The 12,655-nt window shown below is 57.4% G+C and overlaps 2 protein-coding genes across 2 annotated transcripts; one reads left to right on the top strand and one right to left on the bottom strand.

Annotated features, from left to right (window-relative positions):
- Positions 1-2,847: 2,847 nt before the first annotated feature.
- On the bottom strand, positions 2,848-4,425 carry F751_4932 (hypothetical protein; the record flags this gene model as incomplete). The annotated part of the gene is made up of 3 exons (XM_011401517.1): positions 2,848-3,074; positions 3,272-3,785; positions 4,252-4,425. 3 exons carry the CDS (start codon positions 4,423-4,425, stop codon positions 2,848-2,850), a joined length of 915 nt encoding a protein of 304 aa, XP_011399819.1.
- A 3,757-nt stretch (positions 4,426-8,182) lies between these two features.
- F751_4931 (hypothetical protein) lies at positions 8,183-12,400 on the top strand (the record flags this gene model as incomplete). Its single annotated transcript, XM_011401516.1, has 13 exons — positions 8,183-8,312; positions 8,488-8,521; positions 9,116-9,218; positions 9,359-9,519; positions 9,687-9,823; positions 10,005-10,110; positions 10,303-10,393; positions 10,551-10,640; positions 10,826-10,926; positions 11,142-11,215; positions 11,422-11,528; positions 11,698-11,903; positions 12,118-12,400. The coding sequence occupies 13 exons, from the start codon at positions 8,183-8,185 to the stop codon at positions 12,398-12,400; spliced, it is 1,623 nt and encodes a 540-aa protein (XP_011399818.1).
- Between the last annotated feature and the right edge of the window lie 255 nt (positions 12,401-12,655).

Genomic DNA, 12,655 nt, shown 5'->3' with positions numbered 1-12,655 from the left:
CAAACCGCACAATGAAGTGGTGATATCTAACTATCCTGGCTTAAATGTCTATCTGGGATGGTAATGCGCTGCGCGCATTGCCGAAGGACGCGGCGGCGTATACTTCGCCGACCGAAGTTCTCGGGCCGACCGACCGCATCCTGCGGGAGTCATGGGGCGGATGGACTTCGACCGCTTTTCTACATCCCCTCAATGCACTTGACATCTGGAGTTTCATGCTAGGATCTTAACTCCACCTTTATGCATGATGCGCACCCTATCGCCGGTCTGGAGTGCATCACTGCTGCTGTCCCAGTCCTATCCCAGGATGAAGTCTGCTGAGCCAGTCCTCGAGCTACAAGAGTGGTGAAAAGCTCTGCACGATGCTGCATGCAGTCAACATGCTCCAGATTTGCTGAGTCTGGCGTCAGGATGGCTTCTCGCCTACATGCCAGGAAGGTGTCGTTGGGGTGACGTGTCATCTGGGCCACGGTACTAACAGGGAGTCTGCCGCCTCTGCGTCCGTGTCTCCCTCCAAATTAGTGGCCTCAGCCGTAAGGAGTATCCCTGAGATGCGCATTGTCAGGTTACCTCGATGCTGGGACCCCACAGACTGCCCAAGATCTTTGGATATACCTACTGCCAGGTGCAGATTCACATTCCTGCAGGTTCAGGAAATCTAAAGGACCAGCATGATAAATGGCACGTTTCCGATGCGATGAGTGTCATATTTCAGAGGAACTCATTGCATCCATTCGAGCTCAAGGCAGGCGTCATGAAACAGCCCCTCCAGTACATATTGGTGTTTGCGGTCCTTACAGCTGTGATCCTTCCATCGAGATGTGAGTTTCGGTTGCGCATAACGTGCGTCGCTTATAAACCCTATGCGCGTTGCATGCAATCAATGCGGACTACATGCGCATAACTTTCTCGCTCAGAGTCCTCATATTCGGCTCGTTTTCCCCAGGTGAGTCTGCTGGTCGCGAACTCCTGCAAGGCACGGAGACGAGTGCCGACGCAGCTGACATCAAGACAGCTACGCCCGATCTCACAAGAGACGCCCTCCGCCCCACCATTGGGACTTCTACGTCGGGAAAATCTGGTGGTACGTCGTCTTAGGAGCCCAAATGCTAACTGAGGTTTTCAATCGCAAATCTTCCTGTGATATTCCCTCACTCCATCTCCCCGTGTGGCACTCTACCAGGCATAGCCACCTTGCTGCCATCGGTTGTCGTCCCCAAGGACACTGGTGATGCATCCCTGAAGCTCCCTGGGAAGGATTCGGGCCTGCCCTCGGACAAAGACAAGCCCAAGCCTCACTGCGAGCACGGCAAGGACAGGGACGGCCGCTGCAAGCCCCCTCCCCACCACTGTGAGCACGGCAAGGACAGGGACGGCCGCTGCAAGCCCCCTCCCCACCACTGTGAGCACGGCAAGGACAGGGACGGCCGCTGCAAGCCCCCTCCCCACCACTGTGAGCACGGCAAGGACAGGGACGGCCGCCAAGCCCCCTCCCCACCACTGCGAGCACGGCAACGGACAGGGACGGCCGCTGCAAGCCCCCTCCCCACCACTGTGAGCACGGCAACGGACAGGGACGGCCGCTGCAAGCCCCCTCCCCACCACTGTGAGCACGGCAAGGACAGGGACGGCCGCTGCAAGCCCCCTCCCCACCACTGTGAGCACGGCAAGGACAAGAAAGGCAACTGCTGGCCCAAGCCTTGCCCCAACGGGCGCAAGGACAACGGCGACTGCAAGCCCCCCCGCTGCGTGGGGTCCCGCTGCCTGCGGGAGATTTGAGTGGTTCAACAAGACCTGTGAGTACGAGGTGGATTGCTCTCACTCTGGCATCTCACCTCTCCATGACAACTGGGACTTTGCCGTGGAAGCTCTGCACTCTACTCTCTCTGGCCGGTGGAGGAAAGAGATGACCGGCGTGCATCTAGATTGCTTGCATCATAATTTTGTGAATTCCCTGTCCTACGATGAATATGAACGGTCAGGGTTTTGGTGCGGAGGGATCCGTTCTTAATATGCAAAACAACCTTAGCCATCAAGGCAAGATACCCTTACGCTTTCCCTGACATGGAGATTTTGTAATTGGAGCTGTTGATTTACAAGCAGTTCCCACCATGGTCTGGGCTGATATCACCAGCTCCGCTGTTGCTGCGCCCAACATAAATCCAAGCGACTGCACATACTTTGTACAACGGCATGCATGACACGCACTCCAAGGCTGGAATGCCCTCCAGAGACCGCCATGTGGCGCCTGGCAGAGTGGACTGCACAATGCAGCTGCACCGAAGTCCTGCGGTACCAGTCGCTGACCGCCTCTAGATGTTACGATCCAAGATCCAAGGCGCCTCGTGGGAGCAGTTGCGAATCAATGGCAGAGAGGGATTGAGAAAAAGGCAGGGATAAGAAGGGCACACAACAATCTCTCTCTGAACAGGCCCTTCCCGCACCATGGATATCCTTGGGCATGTGCAGGGGGTGTACATTCCAACGTATCTGCATTGCAGAATGACTGAGTGCTGGTCTTGCAGTGCTTCTCTCTGCCAAAGTTTGTCCATCTCTTGATCTTAAGCCTTCCTGGGACCTCACTCTGTCAGTTTCCCTCAAAAACCTCCCCACACCCGAAGAGGGTGACGCTGCAACGGCTGTTGGAGGAGGTGGTAGAATGCCAACAACCTGATTGGCCCCTGCAAGCACAAGGTCTCACAGGGCAGGTACGAAGTCATCTTGTCTCCTATCAAGGGGCCCCTGCTCAACTCCAGGACCCCTAACGTCTACTCATCATTGTGCGTACACTAGCGAACTAGGAAGGAACACCCTCTCCCGCCTTGGCAGGCTTATGCCAGAGCTCCATCACCATCTGATCTCCGGGACGCTTGTCTGCATGAGATAGGCGTTCCATCGCGCAAAGAGGGAGCTCAGCTGGTTTGGTGGCACGGCGGCGAGCGCATTTGCCAGCAGCCACATGGCTCCCACGACCGAGGGCAGGAGCAGAAAATTCTCTGAGAAGGCCCTGCTCAGCTTGAGCCTGGGCGGAGGCAGCCCGCGCTCCAAAAGATATCTTGAGCGCTCGCGCACTTCTGCAAGTTGGATTTGGGCGGGGCCACAGGGTGGGTGTGCATGCAGCCACTTCTTGGTCGGGTCTTCTCTGCAGATTCCAGATCTCTCAGCCTGCGACGTACACCCAGGAGTCGGGTGTCCACTCAAAATACGATTGGCGCTTGAGTCCCTCTCTCATGGCCTTCTTTCCCCATGCAAACCCCATCTCCCATCACACCCATGGTATAGAGGAAGACGTTTGGGAAGGTCAGCCCCATGACCAGGAACCACCAATTTGTCACAACCGCGCAAGCCTGGGTCTGCGACCTTAGTGCCCCAGGGGGCCACTCGCCCAGCCCGATGTTGGCCACGCGTATCACCGCGGCCTGCGCATTGTGTATGGCTGCGCCGCTGGCATCCGTGAAGGCCCGCACCCGGCAGTAGTCCATGTTGCACTGCAGCGCCATCCATGCCCATGGCAACAGGCAGGGGAGGCGGTGACGCAGGAGGAGCTGGCGCCCTAGAAGCTCGAATAGCATGTAAATGAACCTGGAGTTGCCTGCCAAGCGTGAGGCAGCACGCATGGCCGCTAGCCTGGGGTCCTTCTCTCCAGAGATGAAGTCCGACGAACGCCGGTAGCCATAAAACGGCATTATGGCGGCTGTGGACAGGAGACTTGCTTGGTGGATCTGGGTGCGGTGGCGAAGGTAGATGGGGCAGGGGAGCAGGACTGCCAGCAGGCCGGGAATTGCCTGCGTGCGGAAAGGCAAGGTGGGCAAATTAAGGTGAGCACGAAGATTGTGGCTGCTGGTTGGGGCTAGATCCGGTGGCGCTGTGCGAGCTGGTCTGGCACTGAGGAACCCTAAAACGGCCCTGAGAGCTGTTTGCAAAAGACGGATAAGTGCATCTTGGCGAAAGTCCAATCCTGGAGGTTAGGAGGGACCCAGTGGTTGGTCCACATAAAATGTGCAAGTTAGGTCCATGCCTCATCAGCCCAACCATGTGGCCCCCCCCAACAAAAGAGTAATCTGGCAAACCCATCACCTCCACCGTGGCAAACATGCCCATGGGTCTCAATTCATCCATTGGCATAGCCCATGCCTGGTCTGTCTGTGTTGGTGCAGTGGAGGGGCGGCACGTGCTGTATACATGGCCAAAACTTCGCTATGATTGCAGACCTTTACTTTGGGATGCTCAGCAAGCTCCTCAACTTCTCACCATGGCTGCCTTCGTCAGGAGAATCAGCACATACAGAACCAGGGCCACAAGGAAGGACCCTATGGCATCCTCCCTGCGGTGTCGCACTGCGTGGTCGCGATGAAAGTCGGCCTCGAGCTGGGGGTCCTTGAAGCAAAGCGTCACACCCCATGGGCTCTCATGCGATGCCTCCATCGACCACGAGGTCCTCGTTTGAGCTTCAAATATGTTGATCCAACGGTGTCTGGACGAGTGGGTCACAGGACGGACGGACATGTCTTTTGCTCTGATCCGGTCTCTCCGATCTGGAGAGGGGTGGTATAGCCCACGTGATGCTGAACCACGTGCGAGATGTTAAAGTTCTATAGCCATTCAAGTGACAATGACATGACATGTGCAGCCCCTCTGGGATGTCAGCATGCCCGATAATAAATCGTCAAAATGCAGGGCTTGCGCGTGATCAAGGTCTTGGAATATACATCACCATGCGCATGCGGTGAACCATGGGGATGGCCACCAGGGCACTACAAGGTGCCTGCTGCAATGAAACATGCACCAGGTATACTCCAATGGTCCTCTAACTCGTTTGATTTCCAATTTTCATGGTACAAGGCGCCTGGTGGGTACAGTCCGCCCAGATAGGTAGTATGGGGAATGTGTGAGTGATGGGGGTAACTCTGTTCCACGACATTGCTTTACGTTGCACACTCTTGAGCAAGAAGTTCACTCATTCCAAAACCATCGGTCCCAAGCACTCGACCGCACGCAGCTCTTTCAGCGAAAGGCTGTGCGATGTCAGACAAAATGTAACTCTGATCTGTGCGTTCCCCACACAGTTCTCTCCAGTGCCGATGCGAAGCTTTCCCCGGGGCGCTTGTGAGCCCATACAGTATGCATGGGGCATTCAGATGGCTCCGCTTCGTTGACCTGCTCCTCATAATGATGCCACGCTTTGATGCGACGACTGGCGCAAATGTTTGGACCCTCGCTTTCGGCAGATCATTTGGTACGGAACGGTGAATCGATCATACTCGGCACATTGTCGCGACAGAGGAGGCTTTGAGACCGGGACCAAGAGTGTGGCATCGAATGAGAATATCATTGAATGCGATCCTATCAGTATACAGTCGTAAAGCGGGCGTACATTCGTAGGGATTACGGCGATCGGAATGGCATATTGACCACAGCCACCTTCCTTCAGACAGCATTGCAATAATGGGCGTGGTCGTGACACCAACACGGAGCACTAGAAGGTTGTTGACCTACGCACCTCCCCTTCATTCAAACTTAGGGTGGGTAGCGCCCCGGCCGTCTACCTGACGATGCAGCTACAGGAAACATATGCTTCTCGGTGGAGAATTCTCGGGCCGAGCAATTGGACCGCGCCATGGCTCGGATTTCGTTGAACACAGGCCAGACTCCTGTACTCCTGTGAATTTGCAAGTTATGCTTATCGCACCGATATATGGCTTGCAACGTTTCCCTGTGAGGCACCATAGTGTCGGACATCAGGACACCATTGCAATCATCCGGACCCTCCCGCACGGTGGCGCTCGCTCGCCCTCCCTCGGGCTACAAGATGAGCCAAACCCTGTGCATGGTGCTAAATGCAGCCGAGCATGCCGTCAGATCTGCTGACCTGAATGTCCGGATGGAAACTCATCGGTATGCCGACAAGGCGTCGGTAGGCTGACATGCCCCTTTGGCAAACAGTACAATCACGAGATTGTCCCGATCTGCAGCCTCGTCCTTGCACAAGTGGTCGACGGTGGGCGTGACGGGCCCACCGGCAGTGTGCGTAGCCAGGCCACGCCGTTGCTAAGACCTCGCCGGGTGCCAAACATCTCGTCTCACACCTGCCTTTGGGTGCCAGTACACACTCGTGTAGATTGGAATTATTAGCAGGCTCAGCGACATAAATTGTACGAAGGCCACTGGAAAACCGTATTCTTACAGCAGAAGTTACTCTTTCGATACCAGCTCGGATTGGCATCATGAAGCAGCCCCTGCAGTACACCTGCCCCTTGTGGTCCTTGCCACTGTCATTCTTCATGCAAGAGGTGAGGCTAGATCGCGCTACACCCACGCAGCTTCCACGGCCATGCGTGATGCTCGTGCCTGTTTTAGGTCAAATTCACATTGTTACCTCCCTCAATCCTCGATGCTTCATCTCACTTCCGTCAGGTGGTTATGTCGGCCGCGAGCTGCTACGGGGCCTCGATTGCTAACTCAAGAAATCCATCGCTCATCCAGATCTGAAAATCTTAACGGTATATGAACTGAGCTACGGGTTCGGTACTGGTTGCAGCTTCGTCATACAGGGCTCAATGCACGGCGTTGCATCAGAAAGTGCACCCACAGCAGGCATGGGCAAACGATGCACGTGTCGGTGCACAGTGACCGTGTCGAGCTACAGGGCCGACCGAAAGCCCGGCCCTTCTCTGCAAGCGGGTGTTGTCTGGTTTTACCAGTCTGACGCCAGCTCATCCCTTACAATCTAGCTCTTGATGTGCTTCGAGAACTGCGTACCGTGGAAAATTTCTCGCATCCGGCTTCCCACCTTTCTTTCTGCGGGATCCGGGGCCGCCTTTATTAACCGTACACCTCATCTTTACAACCGCACCGGGAACCCGTCATTGCCCAATCACCTCTCAACACCTGATAAAATTTGCACCGCGGACTCAGGCCAGCACCTGCTGCACCAGCATCCACTCCGTCCAGCCGCGGCGTCCTCCGGCGCATCTTCCGTCGTACGAAAGCGGGGCCTTCTCATTCGCCGCGGATCTGCAGCCGGGGAACAAGGGCCTCTGCCCTTAGCTGGGAGTATATGAGTACTCAGGAACGCGTTCCATCCAGCTTTATCTCGGCAGAGATAATATTACGCTTAAGGTCGATTTAGAACGGCCCTCCCATCCCCGCGTGAAGCAGCACCGAGAGGCGGTATAAGCCCCCGCCTTCCCCCTCACACCCCTCCGCATCACGTCGCGTTCTTCGTGATGAAGCCGGCGCGTCGTGCTGCTTTGCAGCAGACTGTCGCAACACTTTTGTGTCTGCTAACGTCGCTCCGGATTGTGAGATCGGCCACAGGAACGGCTGCCTTCCCTCAAGATGCTGTGTCGGGCGTGGCGGTCTACAGAGTTCACAATTGGCCCGACCCTACCTTTAAACCCGTTGTGAGAGGCCAGCGCAACCTCCTGATCTCACAGAACCCTCGTATTCCCTCGTCTTGCAGGTGTCATGCCAGACCGATAGCTTCTTCAAGTCCCCTTTCGCACTTAGCACAGCTTCGGGTCAGCCGGGGGGTCGACATTGCCCGTGTTTCTACGCTCCATTGATCATGAAACAGATGATGTAGCAGACTCACACACAGTCCAGCCGCCCAATTTCATCCCCGTAACCCAGAGAACGCGCTCATTGTGGGTTCCCTCTTTCAATCTGCGAGCTGCAGTGTGGACGCCACCTGCGACCCGTCCTCTCTGCCGCAGCAGCTGTCGGTGGTGCAGCTGACGCAACCCCTGACAAACAACTTTTGCACCGGTATGGAGCAGGTGGCGTGTATGCGTCTGGTGCGACACATGCACATGACAGAAGACCTCCATCTTCCCCCTGAGCATTTCCATTCCCTTTGCCTCAGGTACCCTCATCAAGGGTCCTGGTGACAGAATTTACATCCTCTCGGCCCGTCACTGCATCACCGCTCTCAGCTCCAGCTTTGTTTACCCCTGGAGCTCCTACGGAGTTCTCTTCAACTTCAAGCTGCCGTGCGGCGCGTCGCGTGTGGACAATATCACGGCGACATTCAGCGATTTCCTGCAGGTAGGGCGGGGCCAGCAACTCAGGCACGCATGCAGATGCAGGTTGTCCGACTGCAGGGCACAGGGAAGTAGATTGAGACGTCCTAGCTCATCTTGAGAAGAGTTCACCTCCAGGGTTCAAGCACTGAGCCCTGGACATGCCCATGGCGAGCTCGCTTTCCCACTTCATGCAGGGCCTCTCAGTGGTATTCCAGGATATCAACAGCGATGTGGCGGTGTTTGAGTTGCTGCAGGACATCCCACCAGAGTGGAATGTGATGCTGGCAGGTGAGCTTGCCTGCAGGGGCATTCTATGATTCTGCATGGGGATTCATGACGGCTTCCCTCCCTGGGACTCTGGACCGTGCATGCCCTTGACTACATCAGCCCTGCACGTTCCTCGAGGGGACAAGGTCCTGTGTCTACAAACGGCCTCCCCTAACCCCTTTCCCCCACCCACCAGGCTGGGACGCAACCAACGTGCTGAACAACTTTACGTGGACGGATGTCGCTCAGCCACATGGGGACTCGCAAAAGATTGCCACAGGCTTGTGCGTTGGGAGCAGAGCACTCTCGGAGTGGGGTGCCATGAGATGGTGACCCGGGTGCCTGGCTCTGCTTGTTTCTTGCATTGTACCCAACAAGCAGCTATGCCTGCTACATGGATTTTGCTTGTTCCTCTACTGGAGGGATAACCCGCTGCAACAGAGTGCCTGCCCACCTTCATCGTATGCTCTGGCCCCTCCGCCCGCACCCTTCTCCAGGGTTACTGATACGTTCCTATACGAAGTGTTCTACAAAAATGGAACCGTGGATTGGTCAGAAGACACCGCCTGTGCCTCACTCCGATGCGGATACTTCAAAACCATCTTGTACAGCGGGAGTCTTCAGCCGGGAGCCAGTGGTAGCGGCGTCGTGCATGATGGTAAGTTGGAAGGGAGTGAGGGGTCACGCTCAGTGTTTTGGGTTTGTAGCATCTTCCCTCCCCAATGCTTGCCCTGACAAGACCATACAATCTGTCATGGGTATGCATAGCGTCTCACGAACTTGTCCCACGCATGGGCTGGTCGATTCTGCGTAGACCTGCACAGGGTCGTGGGTGTGCTCTCCAGCGGGGGAGGCGAAGACTGTGCCAACCCCGAGGATCCCTTTGGAGATGAGTCGCCCGTCTTAACATTTGGACGCTTGGCAAGGGTGAGCTGGTCCCGGGCCTGACTACCTTGCCCTGCTTGATGCTCGGCCCAAGATTGGTGCCGCGCTGGGAGGCTGAAGTATGGCTCCAAAAGCGGTAGGCACTGACAATCCCCACCTTCACACCGACATCTGTCTACCAGGCCTGGATCAGTGGGCTGTACCACCTGTTTGATGGCGCCACCGTAGACCAGCCAGGCAGCGCCGACTACACGACCTACTCGCCCCCTCTGCCCACGCTGAGCATCGGGAACATTGTGCCGGAGGTGAACCCCACCCTGGGGCCCGCAGCCATCTCCATCCAGTAAGAGATGGCATGAGGGGGAGAAGGGTAGTGTGAGGGTACTTGACTTGTTTGAGTCTTGTATAACCACCACAGGGGCTGCTTGCTCATCCTGTGCCACAGACTTGCCAATCCAATCTGCCATTCGACCAAATGATGCAGTTCAGCGTTCTCCTTGCCTTCCCCAGATTGCAGCAGGCATCACAGCACACGACCGCGGTGGAGATCGCCTCAATGGACAAGACCTTGATCAGCGTCTCGCCCTCATCTGTGACCTTCACCGCCAGCAACTGGAGCACGCCGCAGTATGTCAACCTGACTGCAGGTGAGGGCAGCGTGTTGGTGGTGTGGGAGAAGGGCCTGGGGGACGTACATCAATGTGACAGAGTGTAGTAGCAAGCGACTGTCAAGCCATGGTGTAGCGGAATGGGGTGGTTCGGCCACCTACATCCAAGTTGGTCTGTGATGCTGACATATGGAGTCTCACACCTCTCCCAATAACGCAGTGGATACCATTCCTGAAACGGAATCAGCCGAGTCGTTTGAGCTGAGCCTCACATGGCCCACGGTGTCTTCCAGTGGAGTGCATGGATCGCGGACCAAGACGATCACGTGAGAGGTTTGGATGGGCACATGGCCCCTGTGCTGACGTCCTGGGTGCCAGGCATGCCCCAGCTCCCTGGGCGACAGACTCCCCGGCAGGGATTAGGGGTTGTACGCCCCGGCCTGCACAGCTCTTTGCAGCTGCCCTGGTGCCTGGTCGCACTTGGAGTACACCCCTTCTTCATGCATGTTCACACACAGGGGTATTGTGCGGAGCGGCGTGCAAGGGACGAGCTTCTTCAATCCAGTGGTTGTGGACAGCCTTCCGTTTGCGGTTGAGGAAAGCATCTCGGTGAGGGGACCTGGAGTGGAGACCGGGACATTACAGGGTTGAGGTGCACCTGTGCGTTTGGGCGCGGGGCGGTGCCAATGCTTGCAACGAGGCACAGTCCCATGCTGATCCACTGTGCAACTAATTTTGATCACGCCTCCCTCTTCCCGTATATCAGAGCTTCAACCCCCAGGCGCCCTTCATCACATTCGCCAATGGGCCCTTCATCCCCGGCGTCTACTTCTCCTACACTCCCTCTGCCGCTGAGGTGTGTGGGGCGTGCCCTCTGCGCCGCCCTGCCCTTGTGCACGTCAGTGCCATGCTCGCAGACCAGAGCCACCCCCCCTTCCCAGGCCGCGCCGTCTCGAGGCCCAGGTGCACTGCCCTGCACCCATCCCTCCCTTGGCCCATTTTTTCCCGGGTCCACCCCATTCAACATCCTCCTGCACGCAGGGCCTCTCGATGGCGATGTGCCCCGTCACCTCGTCCATGACCCATGGCTCCCTCACCGCCACCGTCTACAACTCTAACTGGACCTCCGAGGCCCGGATCCCGTGAGCAAGGGTTGGGTCGGAATGTGGTGCCAGCAGGTGTCAGATTTTTGACCGGTCCTGTCATGCTGACTCTCGTGCAGCTGAACAGGATTCCAGAGCACTTGTTGCGTCCCCATCTGGTGACACAGTGCACTATCGTTCCAGAGGTTCTGATCCAGACAAGGATCGCTCCACAGCATGCTATTCGTAAGTCCTCCCAACCGTACTGCGTGCAGGCAATTCGTACATCACATGCCAGAGCTGGGGGAGGGTTGCTCTCAGCTGGTCGCCGCACTGCCTGGGAGCGACAGTAAGTTGGAGTCGTGGATGAAGATGTGGCACTGGGTGGTGGCTTGTTGCTTTGCCCTGATTGTCTCGGTGAGTGGGAAGGCCTTGGCCGTGGCAATGCTGCCACGTTCCTGCATTGTGGAGCGGGCCCCTTGCCCCGCTGCAGGCTCCCTGATAGCTCTCAATGCAACCGGCACAGCTCCCTGCCCCAACACTCCCTGCCCGCAGCCTACTACATTGTAGTGTACCCCGTCACCACATTTGTCGTGCCCGGCACTTCCAACAAATTTGAGGGCGACATTGCCGTGGGCATGGACGCCCTCTCCATCGAGAAGGTGGGATGCCGCCCGGCGACTCCATTGCAGGCTTTCGTGGGAGTATGAGCCCACGGCTGGCCAGCCTGCATGCTGTGCCTGTGCCAAATCAACACCCGGCCTCATGCTTCCTCTCTATCCTCCAGCAGCCCACCCACACGCACCTGCTCCCCCTCCCGGCGCCCCACAGGTCATGGCTGTGTTTGACGACAGCAAGCTGGTTCCCAGCATCAACAGCATCCCTTACGAGGCCCACTGGCATCCCTCACCCTTGGGCCAGCTCTTCTACTTCAGTCCGCCACTGAGCACCCAAGTGGACATCACCACCTGCTTCAACGCCACCACCGTCCCCACAGTGGTTTCCCTCTTTGATGGGGAGAGCCTCCTGCCCATCAGGTGCTGGCCGGGGCTGCATGCATGGTTTGGCGGGGGTGGTGGGCCCTCTGCAGCAAGCCATACGCCCAGCAATGCCTTCCGGCCCCTCCAGACACCGACACACACACACGCACACACACACACGAAACTCTTCATGTGAACGTCTTTACATGCCCATTCCCCAGCCAAACACCCCCCAACCTCTCCCTTCCCCCAATCGACAAACCCTGCGCAGGGTTTGCGACAGCGGCGAGGGGTGCGGCGCCCTCCTGGACCAGCCTGTCGTGCGTGGCAAGGCGTACTTGATCCTGGTGAGCACACCAGGCACCTCCGTGGCGCTCAGTCGCACCCCCTCCGAGATCTTCCTGGCCCTGGACATCTCCCCGGGGGGCCCTGGGGCGGGCACGGCCCTCGGCATGCAGGCCGCCGCAGGCATCTCCGTGGATGCGCGCCTGACCAGCCACCTGGTGGGTCACGGGCCGGCGTTCCCGCAGGGCCTGGCTCCCTCCAAACAGTAGCGGCCGCATTGGATGTGGACACTGCAGCAGGGTCTGGGGTCGTGCCTGTCGAAACGACACCCCCTGTGGCGGCCTGGGGGCGCTGTGCCCTGTCGGCAAGGGGTGTGCCTTGTCGAATCGGCAAGCGGTATCTTGCAGGGCTGCAGGCCGACTGTGCTGCGGTGACATGTCCATGCGCAGCCAATGACTTAAATATGGACGGGTGCCAGTCGCCATGAAACCCCCACCCTGATGAATCCCATCCATCGCCAACAG

This window comes from Auxenochlorella protothecoides (assembly GCF_000733215.1).
Source record: "Auxenochlorella protothecoides strain 0710 unplaced genomic scaffold scaffold55, whole genome shotgun sequence".
NCBI lineage: Eukaryota > Viridiplantae > Chlorophyta > Trebouxiophyceae > Chlorellales > Chlorellaceae > Auxenochlorella > Auxenochlorella protothecoides.
The sequence above is the reverse complement of the archived record's forward strand: the minus strand, read 5'-3'. Positions and strand labels throughout refer to the sequence as shown.